At 37.6% G+C, this 20,361-nt stretch overlaps 1 protein-coding gene across 3 annotated transcripts in view; it reads right to left on the bottom strand.

Annotated features, from left to right (window-relative positions):
* Window positions 1-17,239, bottom strand: part of LOC149823130 (inositol 3-kinase-like) — a 31,799-nt gene extending 14,560 nt beyond the window's left edge. For 2 of the 3 annotated variants that reach the window (XR_016434724.1, XR_016434723.1), the window contains exon 1: window positions 15,777-17,173. Coding sequence is in view for 1 of the 3 variants with exons in the window: in XM_090018664.1 (XP_089874790.1) it covers window positions 1,347-1,532; window positions 15,777-16,721 (1,131 nt within the window). In the remaining 2 variants the exon portion in view is untranslated. Of the gene's footprint in view, window positions 1-1,145; window positions 1,533-15,776 lie in introns of those variants that run through there. The other variant, XM_090018664.1, reaches the window with a different exon arrangement.
* Window positions 17,240-20,361: the final 3,122 nt, after the last annotated feature.

Below are 20,361 nucleotides of genomic sequence, written 5' to 3'. Positions count from 1 at the left end.
CACTACGCTTGTGCTTGAGACAGACCAAACATGCAAAGCCCCATTCCCCTTTAGTGGGAGGCGAGTAATGGAAGGTCAGCATGGTAGCTAGCTGGTTGTCTAAGTAGCCTTTACTGATCGATCACAAGACTGTACTGTAGCTTTAAACGCAAATAAAAAAACCCCGTAAACATCACTACTAATGCATTTATGCTTTCCCTCTCTGCTAATCATTGCAACTGAAATTTAAAGCTGAGCACCGTTCTCTTGAAACAATTAAAACACGCATTACATTACTCTAACGTCAAACATGATTCGTTCAGTAACACGATACCAACAAGTCAAATCCACTCTACGGTTTGAGATTGCTAGGACCTCAAACTCGAATTTAATATCCAAACATCAGAGATGCACGGATCTCTGGCTCGACCTCCCCCCTATCGGGCCAGAGAAAAACTCAAACTTCAACTAAGATATGAACAGCACCACTGTCTACCCTTGTTTTTTTCAAGTCAAAAATTCAATTACGAGCAACCAAACCCTATCGCTGATCCACTCGAGCCCACGTTGTAGTTGACCCTAACGGATTACCGTCATCTATGTGAATGAACGGCGTCTGTAACACCACCATCCATTGTGCATGCTCTAAGCGCCCCTTCGTCTAGAGCATGAATAACAGAAATGAAAAGGAGTATGGAACCCATCAAAGTTGTAGTAAGCATTTAAATGGGTGATGTTTTAGATGTTCATCAATGTGATGAACGGCATCAGAGTGCCCTCTGATGGATTGCCATCAGGGATACTCCTAACCTAATCCGCTCTCCGTTGCAAATTGGGTTTCAAATTACAGAGGGTACTCCTGACCTGATCCACTCTGTTGAAATTGGGGTTCAAATTATGAATCACAAGCATACCAGGCCCCAGAACACCATCACATTTGTTTTATTTCGGCTGTTCATCTAAAAGTTGAATGGCTCTCAAAAACTTTGTGGCCATTCGGGCTGCCGTTCATCCAATGGGTGATGCACCCGTCAGAGCTGCCTCTGACCTGATGCACTCTCTATATTTACCTAAAACTCCCAGCCAAAAAAAACAAAAAAACAAAAAGGAACCAGACATGCCACGAAAGTACGTGCATGAGAGAGAGAGAGGGAGAGAGCACACCGTGATTACTTGTGAATTTATTTAAATATATAAAAAAAACATTTTCTTTCTTTTTCTCATTTCATATACCATGTAACGTAACGTGCAATTTGAGAAAAAAAAAAACACATGCCTCCAATTATTCAAGAGAACCCTCAAGAGAATGTAGGCTGGTTCCCTCATGGTACACAGGATGAAGTGCTCCACAAGAAGTCACCAGTAGCCTACTTTCGTGGTTCCGTTATCATGCTGCAGTTCCCGTTCTCAATGTCAAGGAGTTTAGATACTCGAGCAAGGGATGCTAGGAACTCCTCATGTTCGGGAGATTGCTGAAAATCTGCAACCACCACCACATCTGAGTAGCCATGAACGCAGGGAGACGTTCTCCGAGCTAGCTCATCTTTCACTTGCTGAGGACAAACGTAGCACATGTTATATTTTGCAAAAATATAGAACAAACAAGGATAAATCTCTCCATTTTTCCTTCAGAAGAATAAATTCACGCCCAAGCTCAATAGTTAATGAAATTAATAGGGGTGGTGGTTCAAGTTTTCAAAATTAAATCCCAGGATAGAGTCAAAGCCTCAGTGTTCATTGGAACAGGTTTCACAAGAATGAGATACATACAGTAAATGCAATGTCCCAAGTGAGATGGGGACCTCATTCGAAAAGGGGCAAGGATATAGGACGCCATGAAGTTGTTGGGTACTTTTTCTCGAACACGTTCATATAGTCACTTGACAAGTAGATGTTATGATAAAAGGACATATTGCTACAACAAGCTGAGATGACAGGATAATGAAATCATCACATCCAAAGGTTACAAATCAAACATCTCTACAACCATGACACACAAACAAAAGCATTGTAACTCTCTGAAAAGAGCAGCGATACACATTTCCTCTAGAAACAATGTATCATGATTTAGGCTAAAGAAGGGAAAGGAAATTTACATAAATGCCGTTGAAGCAGAAAGCAGGAGAAGAGATAGCACTTCACATAAAGTTAAATACCCATGTATAGGCACTTTGAGGTACTTAATGCCCACGACATCTAAAATCTATACTTGTGGCTGTCGGTTTCATCCCCTTGTGCCTTTGTGGGTAGGAAGATGGTGATTTACCCTGTGGTGGCATCCATGCTTCAGTACAGCTTGAAGATCATCACCAGTGCCAATATTGCTACTTGAGTGCATCAATAGAGCCAACAGTTGTTAGCCAAAGCAAAAATAGCTGGAGGAAACCTTTAGATTGGATCTCACTATATTGGCTGAGGTTCTCGTGTTTGATTCCAGTGGGTGTCCCATAAAACTGCTTGATTTGTCTGTTGTGTTTCTTCCTTTAGAATGATTTGTCTGTTGTGTTACTTTTGATCTGATTGCATTTGTTTTTGTACCATTCACAGATGGTTGGGTTTCTAAACTAGCAAGTTCATCCAAGAGTAAGACAAGTATCATAGGGAATATAGTTATAGTAAATCTTGGAAATTTTGCAACAGCTTGTGCCATATGAGATTATTCATGGTACAAGTATAAGCAGCTTGATATTGCTCTCGGTACCTATTAGATCAGGAACAAAGTAAACTGATTAAAGGGATAATAATGGCACAACTGAAATACTGGCAAACTAACCGCTGAAGCAACATGACTCAAAATTCCAAGAGATACCTTTGGGGCAGGAAGACCACACCTAAAATTGTAGTTTCTTATAGCATCATATTGTGAGTTTAATAAAAGTAGCCTCTTGCTACATGTAGCTGTCAGTATCCATGACGCTTCACTTCTACTAGGTCCAAAAGAACTAATGCTGCCTTGTTTTTTGTTGACCCTTGGGTCGGGCAAAATCTACCAATCCCTACTCTGGTTCCTGAGGCAATAAAGTATGGTGGATAATTTCCATAACTAGTACACCTTGTGAGGAGCTTGAATAAGAAATTGAACATAAAATCAGCCTGATGCCTCAAAGGCACTACTGTATTTTTGGCTATATCAACTGTCACTCAAGGATCATTGACTGCATATAAGTAACTCTGTAACTTTTTAATGAAGTTTGACTTTTCGGTCCCCAACAAAAAGGACGTTTAATTTCCACACCTGTCCATGAAAACCTCTACCAGATGATAAAATTCAGCAATTTCTCTCAAATATTTGTTATGCTACACCCACTACAGCAGCACACGATGAACTAGCAGGCTGCAAAATATAACGGTTTATCAATGCAAGGGCCCTCTGGTCACATTACTGAAAAGAGATCACTTTTCTCAAGTTAATCTATTACATGTCCTAAAATTGGGTTTTCTTTTCCTTTTTCTCTCAATCTTGTTAAACAAGGTCATGCCTGTTTCTATGGCAGGTTTTCTACTTTTTCCTGTTATGAACCACAATTTAAAGTTTATCATCTTCCTCATCCACCCATGAGTCTATGACTTTGACCCTCCACTTGTCGGCTATTGATAAAGAAGGATGCATCATCTTACTTTTTGAATCTAATTCTGTTATAACACAGTATGAAGGTTTACATGTTTGCTTTTGCTACATGGAAATATGTTTCTAATGAGTTAGTACCAGCCATGCATAATTCTACTTTGATTAATTGGAAACATGTAATTGTTCTCCAAATAATATGCAACTTCACGTCCTTCATTAAGTTGGTTAAAAGTGGCATGGAAAAAGTAAGATTTATGCTAAATTAACATTAATATGAAACAATTTCATATTGAAAACTAGGGTTTAGTTGAAAGACTAAACTAGCAGTACCAGTACACTATCATGCAAAAAGGAGAACTGCACCGTGAAATAAAAAAATGACAAAATTCTAGGTGCATGGTTCAACAGGCATTACCAAGACATATACTGAGCAATGAGAGTTTCTTGTAGGAGAATAAGATAAGTTTGAGACTGCGCACAGAACCACAAATCTACAGATTTAAAAGGCAACTGGTTATCAATGGAGACACTAAGCTAGAACAGTCATGCAGATGTAAAGATCTAGGTGAAGCTCTTGGCGAATCTCTGCATTTACAGTGCCCTACTAGGGCTCAGATAAGAAGCACTTGCAGAAGGAACTATCTTCATGCAAAGCATATCATATGGCACCTCCACATAGAGTTGCTCGTAAGATTGACATTGACAATTCCCCATTGCCTCTTTGTTTTCCATATCCCCACAAAGGTAGTGGATAGCATAACAAGCCTAATATAACTTCTAAGGAGAGTAGATGATGTCCGCATGCACATACACATGCGCACGCATGCTCAAACCCAACCCTCCATTGCTCGTGCAAGCATAGAAGAGCAAATTTGAACCCATGATATCTTTCAGTCAAAATAGGTCTAAACGCTTCATCCTGATTGTACAGGATGGGAGGCTTGACTTTGATTAGCTTGTTTTGAGGAGACACACCCCTATGTATGTTGAAGTAACACTAGTCTTCTAGGCAGTGATGTAAGCATAGAAGTAGTTTGCTCCTCCTTTGTTCATTATGCATTACCTTACAAAATTATACATAAGGTACTATTCATAAATTATGAAAACGACATTTTACTCACAAACTTCTTTTAACATGATTTCAAGACTGGAGATTCAGAGAGGATAGCATTTTCCAGAGACCAGAAACATGAAGACTGGCCAAGGTCATGACAGAGCTGGAATCAAAACCACTAGGCTGATAGCAGATAAATGCAAAAACTGCAATACTACTGATGTAAATAGTCATGCAGGCCTTGGTTCTGCCAGTTGGCAACCATTCTTGAACTCCAAAAAAGAAGCAAAGGTTGATAGTGTTTGTTCACCTAGCCTAGTCAACATTCTTAATATTTCTTTTCACAAACTTCCTTTTAGCTGATTCCAATATGCCATCATCCATTAAGTCTTCTGTCCCTACAAATCTCTTCACCCAGAAATTAAATTCTTCTAATTTCCGGAGTAAGAATGACTATGGTCAACATCTACCTCCTTTATATCCTGGTAAGGCAAGCTCTTGTGATATTATAGGTTTTCCTATAAATCCTGGCATATATATCTGAAATTGTAATGAAACAACAAGTGCACAAATACAATGCCACAATGTGGCTACAAAGGTGCAAACACAATTACAAAAGCCTATAATGGGCCAAATACAAATAGCCACTAAGGGCTAACACAAAATCTCTCAAAAGAGAGCAAGAACACACTTAAAAATATAAGGCTTTTATAAAAGGCTTTTATTCAACAATGCTTGGAAACAAGCATAACAAATACATGAGAGGGAGTGCCTTTGTATAAGCACTCCCATTCAAAAGGGGCTCGCCCAACAGCTAGATTTCTAGCCGTTGGGGCTGGTCCAACAGCTAATTGGACCAGCTTCCAACACCACATGTTACAGCATTTAATAAAGAAAAAGTAAAAAAATAAAAATACAGACAAAAAAAAACTTGTCAGTTTGTATTGGATTGACACAAAAGACTGAAATACCCCTGATGGGTATTTCAGTTTACATACACAGTAAACTATATATATATATATATATATGCAAAATACAAATGTCATATACACAATACATTTGAACACCCCCCAAACTTACGGTGTGATCACCGAAAGTTTGTCAAAAAGAAAATAAAATCGAGGTAACGGAAGCGCCTTGGTGAAGAAGTCTGCTAGTAGATACTCGGAGGTAACATAAGGTAGAGTGACGGTGTGCCTCAGAAATTCTTCACGCACATAGTAGTAGTCCATTTCGATATGCTTGGAATGTATGGTTGCCAGCTATATATATTGCACTCTTATTATTATAACACATTCTGAAGTGTGTCCAAAGATGAACACTCATATCCTCAAGTAATCTTCGCAACCAAACAATCTCTGATGTGATCGTAGTCATTGCACGGTATTCGGCTTCAATAGGTAATAATGATACTTTCTGCTGCTTTGTGCACTTCTACGACACCAGAGTATCACTTAAAAAACACAAAAGTCATCAGTTAACGTCAATCATTTGGATCTCCCCAATCCGAGTCAGAATAAGCAATCAACTTAAGAGAGCAAGAAGAGGATAATAAAATACCTCTAGAGGTAGAGGTTTGTAAATATCTAACAATTCTCATTACAACACTCATGAGAACAGTAGTGGGAGAATGTTGGAATTGACTGGCAGTATGAACTGCATGCACAATATTAGGCCTAGTAATAGTTAAATAAGTCAAGGACGAATCATTTAACGATATGGAGTAGGATCGTCCAGAGGTATCCCATCGTCAATTTTTATCTTAGCATTAATAACTTCATGTGTGTCCACCCTTTTTTCATCAGTAATGCCTGACCTTATCAATAATATCATTAGCAAACTTGGTTTGAGAAAGCAAGTATCCCCTAGGAGAATAAGTAACCTCAATTTCAAGAAAAAATCTAAGAAATCCAAGACCAGTCATTTCAAAATATTTTTTAAGGATACATGTAATAATCATATCATCAACATAAAGAAAAAGTATGACAATCCCTACATCATATTTCATAGTAAACATAGCAGTATCAATATAATAAGATTTAAAATCAAACTTTAGCATAATAAAACTAAAGTGATCATACTAGGTTTTGAGTGTCTGTTTCAAACCATAAAGAACTTTTTTCAATCAAAGTACATAACCAGAGGGGATTTCATATCCAGGAGGTGAATCCATATAAACTTCTTTTATATCTCCATTTAAAAATGCAATTTTTACATTCATTTGGCATATAGATCAACCTTTAATAGCAACAAAAACATTAAGGGTCCTAACTGAAGTCATCCTAGCTACTGGGGCAAATGTCTCATCATAGTCTACCTCGTATTCTTGTGCATACCCTTTGGCAACCAGCTTAACCTTGTTTCTTTCTAGGGTTCCATTACTTAGTTTTGAATTTATACACCCATCTACAACCTATAATTTTTTTACAATTAGGTAAATCAGAAACTTCCCAAGTCATAGATTTTTTGAGTGCTCCTAATTCTTCATTCATAGCTTTCACCCATTTAAGATATTTTTTTGCTTGTTTGTGTGTGGTAGGTTCAAAATAGGCCAAAATTCTAGCTAAACAAGCCCTATATTGAGCTGAAAATGATTCATATGAAACAAATTTATCATGGCGTCTAGAAGTCCTATCTGATCTCCTGACCATTTTTGTTTGTTGATTTTCTAAGGTAGAGTACCTTTCTAAGGCATTTGGTTGACTATCATTGTCACGTCTTCTATATCGAATTATGTTATGTCCTCCATATTCAATGTTTTCACCATCCTGATTTGATTGAGGCTCTTCATTTCTATCATTCTCATACGAAGAATTACCTTTACCTTAAGGTAATAATTTAAGCAAAAAAAATTACTCAGTCTTTCTCAGGCACATTTTGAAAAAAACTTTCATTTTCAAGAAAGCAAACATTCTTAGATAGTGTTGTAAGTATTGTACTGCATCGTATGATACGGTACAATATATATAATTACTTTGGGGTTTTGTGATACGATACACATTTGTATTGCGATACGAGTGTGTATCGTACCTGTATCAGGTGTATCATACGACACACTCCTATATCATGTCGTATCGTATAATACACCTTTGGCACATTTTAAAAAGGCCGAAAGTTAACTTTTTCATTTTGGGTTTAAAATACCTTTTGAGGGCTGACTTCTCCATTTGTCTAGAGGCCATTAGAAGTGCATTTCTTCCATTTTTTCACCATAAGAAGTGTGTCAAGGTAAAAAAAATCCATTTCCATTATTGTTCCACTCAAGAAAATGGGTTAAGGTAAAAAATCTTTATTATGAGTAATATTACAAAGCTACTCTTCAAAAAAATCTTTATTATGGATCCACGAAAATTAAAGATTTATATCAAGGTAGAAATCAGGCTCCACAATCTCCCAACAAAGATGACATAAAATGATCTGATATGACAATGGGGCACTTAAGTCATGAGTGAAAACCGATTGAAAATCGAGTGCAACTATTGCTATAATATTTTTGTTTATGTAATATGAAAGTATGAGTCTTGTGTCATGTTCTTAATTACAAGATATTTAATATTTTGCAAGATATGCATGCAATATTACCTATGGTTTCATATTTGTTGATGTTTGATGATGTTTTATGCGGCTCATAGAGACATAAATGCTTTATACGTGATTTCATGGTTGTATTTTGTGCAATTCATCATTGTTTCATGTGATATGTTTTTTAGAATTTTTTCTAATTTTTCTTGATTTTTTGGAAAAAATGTATTAAAAATTTACTATACAATACGGTGTTACTATAGGCCTAACTGATATGGGTAACAATACGATATTTACAACCTTGTTCTTAGATATTTATAGTTTGTTATTTTTTAAATTAAAACATTTAAACCTTTTCTAAGTTTCTCCATATTCAAAGAATGCACGTAGTATGGCTTTAAGAGAGAGTTTATCATTTTTGTCAGTGAGAAAGAAACACTTGCATCCAAAAGGTCTTAATGTATGATAATTGGAAGAAACTTAAAAAAAATCATAAGGAGAAATGTTTTGAAGCTTAGATGATGGAAGTTGGTTGATGAGATATACAACTGTCAAACATGCTTCAGCCCAAAAATGTTTTGGAACATCTTTTGCAATTAAAAGAGTTCTAGTAGTTTCAATTATGTGCCTATGTTTTCGCTAAGGTAACCCATTTTGTTGAGGAGTATAGGCACGTGATCTTTGATGAATAATTCTATTATTTTTAAAATAAGCTTTGAAATCATTTGACATAAATTCTCTCCCAAAGTCTGAGCGAAAGATAAAAATTTTGGTCTCAGATTGATTTTTTATAAAGTTATGATATTTTTTAAAGCTCTCAAAAACCTCATTCTTGTGCCTAAGAAAGTATATCCATAAGTATCTTGTATAGTCATCAACAAATATTACATAATAAGAAATACCACCTTTAGATAAGATAGGAGAAGGTCCCAATACATCCGAGTGCATTAGTTCAAATGGTTTAGAAGAAAAAAATGTTCTTTTTGGAAAGGAGGGAGCCTTCATTTTGTCAACAATACAATCCTCACAATAAAAATTTTCATTCCAAAATTTACTTAAATGAGGTACATGAGACAATTTTGACAAACTAGGATGTCATAATCTTTGATGCCTAAATTGACATTTTGAACATTATAACAAAAATTACTTTTTGGAAGAAGAAGACTATCCATGTAGTAAAGGTCTCATTCGCCATAGCCTTCCCCAATCTGCTTCTCGGACTAAAGACCCTACACAAAACACTTTTTGGATGAGACACTACACCCACGGTTAATAATTTGTGAAACAGACAAAAGATTTAAATTCAATTTTGGGACAAGTCTAACTTTTGAAAATCTAGAATTTCAAAGAGTTTTCAAAATTTCTAATGTTTTTTTATGCTAAGAGAAGATCTATCGGCAGTGAAAACATTTTTTGGTATTGAACTAGTGCAACATTCAGAAAGTAAAGAGAAGTGTGGAGTCATATGGAATGGGGCTCCAGAATCCAAAAACCATGAACCCTTACCAGGAGGCGATGTAGAGACCGCGACATCAGAGAGAGGAGTTTTTGATTAGTGGATGAAGGGCCTCCATGATTTGAGAGAACATGATTCCAATGGATTTTGAGTCATCATTGGTTCCACTTCTTTCCCCGTGAGACGCTCCCACAGATGCCACCTTTTTATCTTTTCTTTCTTTGAACTTGGGGCAAAATGACCTGGTTCTCAACAATTATGACAAGTCAATATAGTTCTTTTTTTGTTGTCATCATATCTAAGCTTCCCATTGTAAGGCTTTGAAAAATTGGGTGATTTATAAACATTTGTGTTGGCACTCGGTCTTTAGACGGCCAATACATTATCCTTGGTTTCCTTTGATTCAGACATAGATTTTAGTCTTGTCTCCTTCATGTATACTTGAGCCAAGACTTCATGTAAGGGAAGAGGATTTTCCTTATCAATAATATTGACCCGAACTTGTTCAAACTAGGGTCTTAGTCTTCTAAAAAATTGGAACAATTGTTCCTCATGCTTGTATTTCTTCCATTCTTGAGCGTCATTTAGAGTTTTCCATATAAGCTCAAGTTTAGCCAATTGATCTCAAAGCCTCTTGAGGTACTATAGTATTTCCTCACGGTCTTATCCGCTTGTTTGCAATTATGTACCTTGTCCTTGAGATCCCATTTGTGTGCCACATCTTTTTGGGCATATGTTTGTTTAACATAATTTCAAGCCTCATTGGCTCTTTCAAATTTAAGAATATCGAAGCAAGACTCCTCATGCATACCACCCATAAAGAGGGAAAGGACCTTAGCATGACCTACTTTCCAATATTTATAGTCTTTTTTGTAATCTATCATAGTCTTTTCTTTTTCAATTCCTTTAAGGCTTTCTTCCTTTGATCCACCATCGGCTCAAATAACCAATTTTGTGAGAATTGGTTGCGGTTCTAATGAGGATCCATCAACAAAATGCCATAGTCTTTGCCATGAGAATTCTTTTCACCGCTGCGGCCTACATATTATAGTTTTTCCCATCAAATTTGATGAGAACAATTGTTACAACTTCTCTATCGGCCATAGTGGAGGAAAGAATGAAGAAAAGAAAGCAAGGAAAAAGTGCTCTTCCCGAAGTGACAAACCAACGAACCAATGCTCCACCAATCTCCTCTTCAAGTTTTTGCCCAAGAGCACCAATGGCTCTGAAACCATGTAATGAAACAATATGTGCACAAATACAATGCCATAATGTGGCTACAAAGGTACACACACAAGTACAAAAGACTTTAATGGGCCAAATACAAATAGTCACTAAGGGCTAACACAAAGTCTCAAAAGAGAGCAAGAACACACTTAAAAATATAAGGCTTTTATTCAGCAATGCTTGGAAACATGCATAACAAATACATGAGAAGGTTCATTAGGGCCCGGTCCAACAGCTAGTTGGAGCAGCTCCCAACACCACATGTTACAGCATTTAATAAAGAAAAAGTAAAAAAATAAAAATAAAGACAAAAAAGAAACTCATCAGTCCCTGTTGGACTGACACCTATTACAACCTGAAAAGACTGAAATACCCCTGATGGGTATTTCAGTTTACATACGCAGTGAACTATATATATATATATATATATATATGCAAAATACAAATGTCATGTACACAATACATTTTAACAGAAATGATACCAGAAAATAAAAATATTGTGTTTTGGAGAAAAGTGTAAAGAGGTAAAAATTTGCTAAATATACAAATAATAATGAATGAGGAAAAACCATGTCTAAATTACAAAAAGAAGAAAAGAAAAATTAAAAACTTTGAAAGTATGCCCCAAGGGGTTTGGTGCAGTGGAGGGGGCCTTCGCCACTAGACAGTCACAGTTCCATTCCCATAAGTGTCAAATCCCTTGCATTAATGAGGGCAAGGGATAAGCGCTTGGTCAGCCGAAGCCGGGCAACTCCCTGGGGGCAAGGGGTGCGCCACGGGTTTACACCATCGGGAAAGAGACTGTAAGTATGGCAGACTTAGCAAGCGTGACTAGGTTCTGATCCCGATGGTTTCCCCATCCTTCATGAAAAAAAAAAACTTTGAAAGTACAATGATAATCATGATATTTTTGTGACGGAATCACATTATTTCTAAATAGTCAAATATTTCACTTTTAAATCATTTTTGGATTGCATACTCACCATAAAAGTCAAAGCAATTCTCGCAGATTTGCCATGTTGCAATGTTAAGGGCCTCTCAGAATGTATTGTCAAGCAAGTTTATCCACTCTTACATATGTTTGACTTCATCAATGGGTTGCAGCATTCAGGTTGATACAGGTATACTGACAAAAACATGATATTCTACATGTTCTCAATATCCATGACAAAGAAATAATCAGACAATCCTTTTGGTTTCATCCTTGATCTGATGGGGTGTTCCCTTGGTATTGACCTTGTCCCACAAGAATATACAAATAAAAATAAGGTTCAACTTGAGACAGCCAGATGCATCAAGGCTACTACTTGCATAAATTCCGACTATAATGCTTTGCATAAAAGAGCACATATAGTCCTAGACGTATTGCCAGCAACTCAACCAGAGACATTGCTCCGAGTGTTTACTAGCTGCTTCATCATGCAATTACACACCATATCAGACTGCTGGTTTCGTAAATTTTGAGAACCTTCATAATTCCCAAATACCTCAATTGAACCTAAAACACTGATTAGTATGTCACAGAAATACTCCCACTTACCGCAGTGTCATGTCCCTTTGTATACCATTCTCAATGAAAAATTACACAAAACTGGCATTTCCCATGTCGTTCACGTGACATTAATTAGTATGCTGCTATGGGTAGCCCCTCTTCAAATGAGAACATCATAAAGTAAGGAACGAGAAGACTTAATGATTTGAGGGGATAAAGCCACATGAGGAATCATTCGAGAATTGAGACGAGATCAATTTGAAAACATAATGGGCAATGAAAAATGACAAATTTGCAACAGATAGATGGCATAAAATATATATTATGCTAGTAAATCATTTACTGAAAAGAAAGAATAGCATCAACATAAATTTACAATTTTCTTAAACAAGAATAAATCTAGGTTTAACACATCTCAATTATTGAAAATCATGTTTCCCTTCACAGGAAACAAATCTTGTGTTAAAATGTATCATTCAACCTTTGTAATACTATATATATTTTATATATATAAAGGATAATACATATTCATATATTGTATATATGCATATGTATTATCCTAATTATATATATAAAATATATATTTTTCTATTTATAGGCATAGGGGTAGTTTAGACATTTCCAGTTTTACGCATATTCCATTCGGAATATGTTTGTAATTTAATTTAATTTTTTCTTTTTTCTTTTTCTATTTTTTTGGGTTTGCGCCACCTAGGGAGGCTCCCCAAAGAGTCGTTGGGGAGCCCCCAACGGTCACAAATGTGACCGTTGGGGGCTCCCAACGACTCCTTTGGGAGCCCCCTTTGTGGCTCCTCTCTTGTGTTATAAATAGGGGTCTCCCCCTTGTATTTCTTAGAGATTTGGAGGAGCTCTTGCTCCATTGTAAGGGGTTTTCCCCCTCTTCTTCCTTTCTTTCAATAATATTCAACTTATGACTTTAAGTCATATTTTTGCCCCTTGTGTGGGTTTATGTGTTAGCACATTATGTGCTTATGTTGTTCCCTTTAATGGGTTTATTCGATGTATGGGTTCATTATTGAACCTAATGTATTCAAAGCCACTTTCTAACATCTTGAACTTACTGAGATTTATGATTTCAACTTAGGGAGTCTTGCTTTGCCACCAGCCCCTTAGGAAGAATGTGCTTCTTGTTCCCAAAGAAAAGCTTTCGAATCCAACCTAAAGTTTTTGGTAACCTTGGTTCTAGCATATCTTGAACTTACTGAGATTTATGATTCCAACTCAGCCAATCATGCTTCACTACCAACCAGTTGGGAAGAATCTTGCTTCTTTCTCCCAAAGCTTTCCAATCTGACCTAAATTTTCTAGTAGCCCTGGTTCTATCTCACTTGCCATGAAGCTATTAACTTAAACTTCCTATTTCTAACAGAAAAACAGTTCTAATAAACATAAGATTCTTCTTATTTCCTCTTCATGGAAAGAGATCACCTTGTATCCCATATTCATCTGCATATGCTGCTATGTTTTGATATAAGCTGTGTAAGAAACATAGTCAGTTTTATTTTAATTGTTGTCATCTGTTTTATGGCAGTTTAAAACTTAAAGAAATGGACAGTAAAAAAGAAAAGAAAAACAAAGATCTCCACCATGCTATCTTTCCCTTTGCTTCAAATGGTAATCAACATGCAAAACTTAGTTTCACCCACTGTCACCAATATCGGTGATATTTTGAAAATATCGTGAGAAATATCGATATTTTAAGGTAGCAGATATTAAAGGTAATATCTCACGATATTTTCAAAATATCGCCAGAAGATCAAATATCGTGATAATATCGCGATATTTTTTGGAAAAAACTGTTTTTTATTTTAGGTCTGCATTTTCTGTTTTTTTGTTTATTTTATATTTTAAAACCTTTAAAACATGTTTCTTTATAATTTTGGAAGAAAAATAATGCAAAACTTATTATTTTCTTAGCTTTTTTTTTTGTTATTTATATTTTTTCAATTTTTTAAACTCCCGAGATTTATCAACTTTTGAAAATCTCTCCGAGAAATACCCTCACCGAGAAATTACCTTTAACGATACAGGTGACAAGGCCCTTTACAGGCACGAAATATTATGGCTTGAACACTAGTTTTGAAGGCAACACATGCGGGTGAGATTAGCAATCTACCTCCATAACAAGGTTTTCAAAGAATGAAACTGCTACTACTAGGGATGACATGACATGTTGAAGGAGCTAAGATGCACACCCCTAAATAGACATCTTTGTAGCTCTGTTACTTTTCTTCTTAGATCAGTTTAGTTCTTTTGCCATCTTGTACACTTGTACTGTTGTACAATACATGAGATGATGTTCACTTACTGGAGGCAACATTGGCATGTCTTTTATGAAGCTTGAACAAGTTTTCTAGTCATTTCAAGAGCATTTTCATGTTTCTGATGTTGATGCTGCTATAATAGAGAGGCTAGTCTATGAAACATATGGCCAAACCTCTGAGTAAGTTTGGCACATCAGGCCAACCTTTGAGCAGGATGGCATTTTTCTCAAGATGTCTGATTTGCCGGCTACAGACTTCCTGTTGCTTGTCGATTATGATTTGCTAGTCCTATCTCAGCACTATCTTATTATGCATTTTTTGTCATGATCTAAGACCCTAACCTGCATCTTGCACCATATCATGGTCTTCACAATTCAAACAGTTATTCCAAATCCTAAGCCAACAGTGCCTCTAAGCACCTGGTAATCCACAACCACCCTACAGGTTATACCCCATCTGCCCATTTCAGTTTCTGAATAAGACATTACATTGAGTGATGATTATGGCTGTTACATGTGGACATGAATAAAAACAAGTGTTCCCAAACAAGGCATAGATTTGTGGTTACACTTTACTTTGACAGTGGGCTTATGTCAAAGGCCTTTCATACAGTCATGCTTCTGATACGTTGGTCTCCTCTAACAATATTTAATGGAACCCCTTGTTATTTATTTGCAAATTCAAGACCACCAATTGCTCCCCATCCAAGAAATTTAAGATACGTCAGCTATCACCAAACAACTATCTTGTGCGCATCTGACAACTTGGTACGGAGATAAAAAAATTGCCTTTCTTGGATGAGAAAGTAAAAGGGAAGAAAGAGGGAAAAGGAAGAGGTTCCTGTCTTGGATGAGAAGGTTAAAAGAGAGGAAAAGGGAAAAAAGGAAGAGACAATCCATTGACACAACCATTGATTGAAAATTTTAATCTAAAACATTGTTGTATGCTTCTTTATGATTCCTACAATCCATAAAAATTCTCCACTGAAAATCCCGAAAGGTGGGGACAATAAATTTCAGTGCCAATAATTTTGCATTCTATGCATGAGGCCTAATTTGTTCAAGAGAGAAGTAAATCAGATATAATGTCATAAACCTGAACAAATCAAACCATGGGTCCAACAGCATCATGTGACTCAGTTCCAAATGTCACGACGTGGGGAAAAAAAAGAAAAGAAAAATATCGAATGAAACCTGCAATTTGAGGGGATCAAGCTTGGGCACGCCAATCCGTCCGACCGTCAGCGACCCAAAGAAGTTACCAAGGAGGGCAGCGTCCCGCACGGCCAACCCCCGGACGAGTCCAGCAGCGAAGCCGCCGAGAAAACTGTCGCCAGCACCAGTGGGATCGACCTGAATCACAGGAAAGGACGGGACCCGCAGCTGTCCATCTTTCCAATAGACCCTGCAACCGTCCTTCCCGTCCGTCACGATGAGGCAGCAAGAATTGCGGGTCTCCTGGACATCGATGTATTCCGCTTCCTCCGATGAGGCCTTGAGGAATCCGATCCGAGGGAGGAGATGAAAGAAGCGAGTGTCGCGCAGACGGACGAGGCGGACGGTGCCATCGTCGGGGTCGAAAGTGCGGATGAGGGCTTGGACGTCAACAAAGACGAGGCGGCAGAGATCGAGCAAGCGAGATAGGGCTTCGGGCGTGATTTCTCCGGCGACACCGACGGCCATGCCGAATTCAAAATCGCAATCTGAAGGAGCGGAAGGAAGGGGGAGATCGGAAACGGAGATGGGGTCGCAGGTATGCAAGCGTCTGAGGATACGATCTTGATGGCTGTGGGAATGGGAATGGGAGGGGTTGCGATCCCGATCATGGTGATGAAGCTCGCCGTTGTCGCAGTCGCGGGGATGGTTGGGAAGAGTAGAGGAGAAGTGGGCGTGGAAGAGGGTGGTTCTGACATGCGGGACGACGGAAGGGCGGTGGGCGACGGAGTAGGCGAAGTCGGGTCCCACCTTGGAGATGTAGGTGCAGGGGAGGTCAAGGAGGTCGAGCACGTTGGCGATGAAGGAAGCGGCTCCACCCAGGCTCTCTCCCACCACTCGACCGTCCCTAATGATAACGTCGTGGCAATAATTGCCCACGACCAAACCCACCTTTCCTTCCCCTCTCGACCTTTCCTTCCCCATCCCCAATCACAACTTTACTACCGCCACCACCACCACCACCTCTTACCCTTATGACGATGATATTTGATTGTTTTGACTCCCGACAGCCCAAGAAGAAAGAGGAAAGGGAAGGAGGGATTCTAAGGATGATGATGCTGTCATCGAGGAGAAGTGACTATGATGATGGACAGCGGGGTTGGTGGAGACTGCGTTGCAATCGCGAACGCGATGTGTACTCAAAACTCTTGTTTCTCGCAACAAATGGAACATCCCGGTACGCGGATGTGCATAGAAGAGACAAAAGACGGATTGAAATTCCATCACCTCACTTTCACACGTACACGTACACGTACACACGAGTGAGGCTGCGATCAAAAGTAGCAGAGCCGAATGCAATTGCCAAGGTAGGGTGGGGGTTTTAGAGGAGAGAGGGGAGTGAGACATTTGTGCTGCAAAGGCAAAAAATGTGCAGCAGACACCGCCCGACCGACGTCTGTTATGTATTATTCATACGGCAACGCAAGAGGAGGCTTCTCCTCGTGTCGTGACTGCGTGCGCGGTCCTTGTTCTTTGGTCCGCTTTATTCTTTGTTTTTTTATAAGTTATTCTCTCTCTCTCTCTCTTGTATTGTGGGTATCGGGCCGACTCGGCCCAGGCCCGTTTAGAGCTCAATCCATGGGGACTTTTAAGTGCAGTTCGGCGATTCGGGTTTGAAGAGCAGACCATGACCCGGACCATTGGTTCATAGGAGCTGGGCCTGACCCAAATCTAACTAATTAGTATAATTAATTAGGTAAATAATAAATAATTAAAATGTTCTCATGTACCCAACTAACTATCTTTCTATTTTTTATACAATTAATGTAATTAATTAAGTAAATAATAATAGTTACCAAGTTATTATACAATTAATTAATTTAAAAAAAATTATATTATTAAAATTTAATAAATAGCTCAAGAACATCAGGTCGAACCGGTAGCTTGCGGGTCAATCCAGACTCAACCCACGTATATAATAGGCCAGGTTTCATCCCTGTAGCTAACTGACCTAAACCTAAGACCTTAACCCAAACCCGGCTCATGTCGGGTAGGGTGGGCTTGGCCCATCAAGCCACCCTGCCCGTTGCCCACCCGTACTATTGATATGACAGCAAGGTTTCTGAATTTTTTGATAGGACCTACTTTTATAATTTATCCATTTATTTACGTTAAATCTCAAGTCAAATTATAAAATAATGCTTATGAGAATAAACGAGTATTTTTAGCTTTCAAAAGATAATATGAAAAAACGACGACAGTTTATAGAAAACCGATGACACATATCAGAAATTTCAAAAAATCGAAGCTTATTTGGTAAAAAAAAAGGTTGACTCTAAACAAAACTTTTCAATGTTAAATATCAGAGAAATTTTCAAATAACCGCCAAACATTCCCATCTAAATTTCTAATTCAGTGTACACCAAACTTTTGAAAGCTTTCAATTACCCACCAAACGTTTGTTTAGTTAAGCAAAAGCCACCCAAGTCAGTTACTATCAATAACCTCTTTTACTTGTCTAATAAAATGATCAATCTATCCATGAGACATTGGTAATACACTTTTCTCAAACAAGTGTAGCTTATTAAGAAACTTTAACCATCCATCTCTCTCTCTCTCTCTCTCTCTCTCTCTGCACTTCGGCTTCCAAGTGTAGGTAGAGATGTAAACGGGACAGATTGGAGTCAGATCTAGGCAACAAGGAGTCCGACCTAATTGGACTCGAATTCAAAGTTGGACACAATCATGTAAAAGACTAAAACTGAATTCGGATCCAAGTAGCTACAAATATCATATTTACATGTATTGGGATTCAGATTTTAGTCGAAGTCAAACTCAAACTCGGATTCTGATGCAAAATCCAATACCAAGTCTGGATCTGATTACTAACCAGATCCTACATTGGCTACCGGATCTAACTAATCAAATTTGGATTCTAGTTCGATGTTGGATAATATCTGACCTGCTGACATCCTTAAGTGTTGGCATCCTCTTTTTTTCGTTTTTAAAGGTAAGATGGGGTTAGGCAGGCCCCTAACAATTGCACAACATACCATTGAGTTTTGTACTTGCAACGTTTCAACACATGGTGACGTACACTAACAGCTCCTACCAAACAAGCGGAGCCCCCCGGTTGGTCGGCATCCTCTTTTACTATAGAGTGGCGACATATTAACATTTTTAAGAAAAAAAATATTTTTAACTAAAGCCAAAAACAGTGAATTGAAGAAGCAAACGTAGCAAATTATATAAAATATAACTATAGTGTTATCATAATATAAAGTAAGTTGGAATGCATAAGTGTGGGAGATCTGTTTATGTCTAAGTTAGATGTAATTCATATTGTTTGATCCGGAAACATGCATTATTTTGATTTGCCTAAGAAATAGCTAAAAGGGTCCCATCATTCGTGCAATGAAAAGAGGGGAAGATGGTTTGTGCATTGGTTTACGTACAAAAGTTATATTTAATTTAAATGTATGTTTTATGAAAATATTATTTGCATACATTAATTTAAGTTCACATGTGTTATTTTATGTACATGTGCATGCATTTGTTTATGTGTGTGCACTAATTGAGGTTCACCTACATTAATTTGTGTTAGCATGCATAAATACTTGCAATGATTGTTGTAGCTTGATAATGGAGCTAGGGTTTTATAAAACCCTGCAGGCGATGAATTATTACGCCAACGATTTATGTCATGCATGAAATAAAATAGGCGATGATTTATGTTTCACCTGCATTTATCTTGTCTTCTTGAACAATGGATTGTCTCATCCACCCTCTTCTACATCTGGGGTTACTGATATTTCAAATCCATCTTCAATTGCTTAAGGTAAACACTTAAATCAACATGAGTTGGCTAATACCTTAGAGCTTTCATCTACACCGGCTAGTGATGATGTGGATGAGGATGAAGAAGAATATAGGGCTACACAAAGAACCATATAACTTGGCGATGAAAGTGATGCTGATGAGATTATGTCTCCGGTAGATTGGTAGATGTTTATATTGTGGCAAGATGGGTCACTATATCAAAGATTGCATCTAGAAAGAAGCGATGATCAAAAAAAAGGTACTGAGGAATTTAGGCCCCAAAGAACAGCCCCAGCAACAATAGTGATAGCCACAGAGGCAAGCAATGGTAGGCGGTGTTTACGCCACCATGACCGAACAACTCACCAACACCGACTTAGTACAAGGTATCGTATGGATCGTTGGACATACTATGCTTGTTTTATTTGATTGTAGTGCAACACACTTGTTTATTTCTGTAAATTTTGCTAAACTAATGCATGCGCCCATTAAACCATTGAACCACGCACTAAAGGTATATAACCCAGTAGGATATAATTTTTTTTGTAATATATATATATATATATATATATATATATATATATATATATATATATATATCAAACATAGATATAGAAATTGAGGGACAAAATTTACCCGCTGATACAATCCTACTCAATATGACAAAATATGATGTTATATTGGGCACAGATTGGTTGTATCAATACTTTGAACGTGGTTCTATGTCATGAAGGAAAAGTGGTGTTATCTCAACCTGAAATTCCCATGATAGAATTATGATTGTCTAGACCATTTTGAAGAACTA

Source organism: Nuphar pumila, chromosome 10 (assembly GCF_984573655.1).
Source record: "Nuphar pumila chromosome 10, dmNupPumi1.hap1.1, whole genome shotgun sequence".
Lineage (NCBI taxonomy): Eukaryota > Viridiplantae > Streptophyta > Magnoliopsida > Nymphaeales > Nymphaeaceae > Nuphar > Nuphar pumila.
This window is presented reverse-complemented; position numbering and strand designations above follow the sequence as displayed.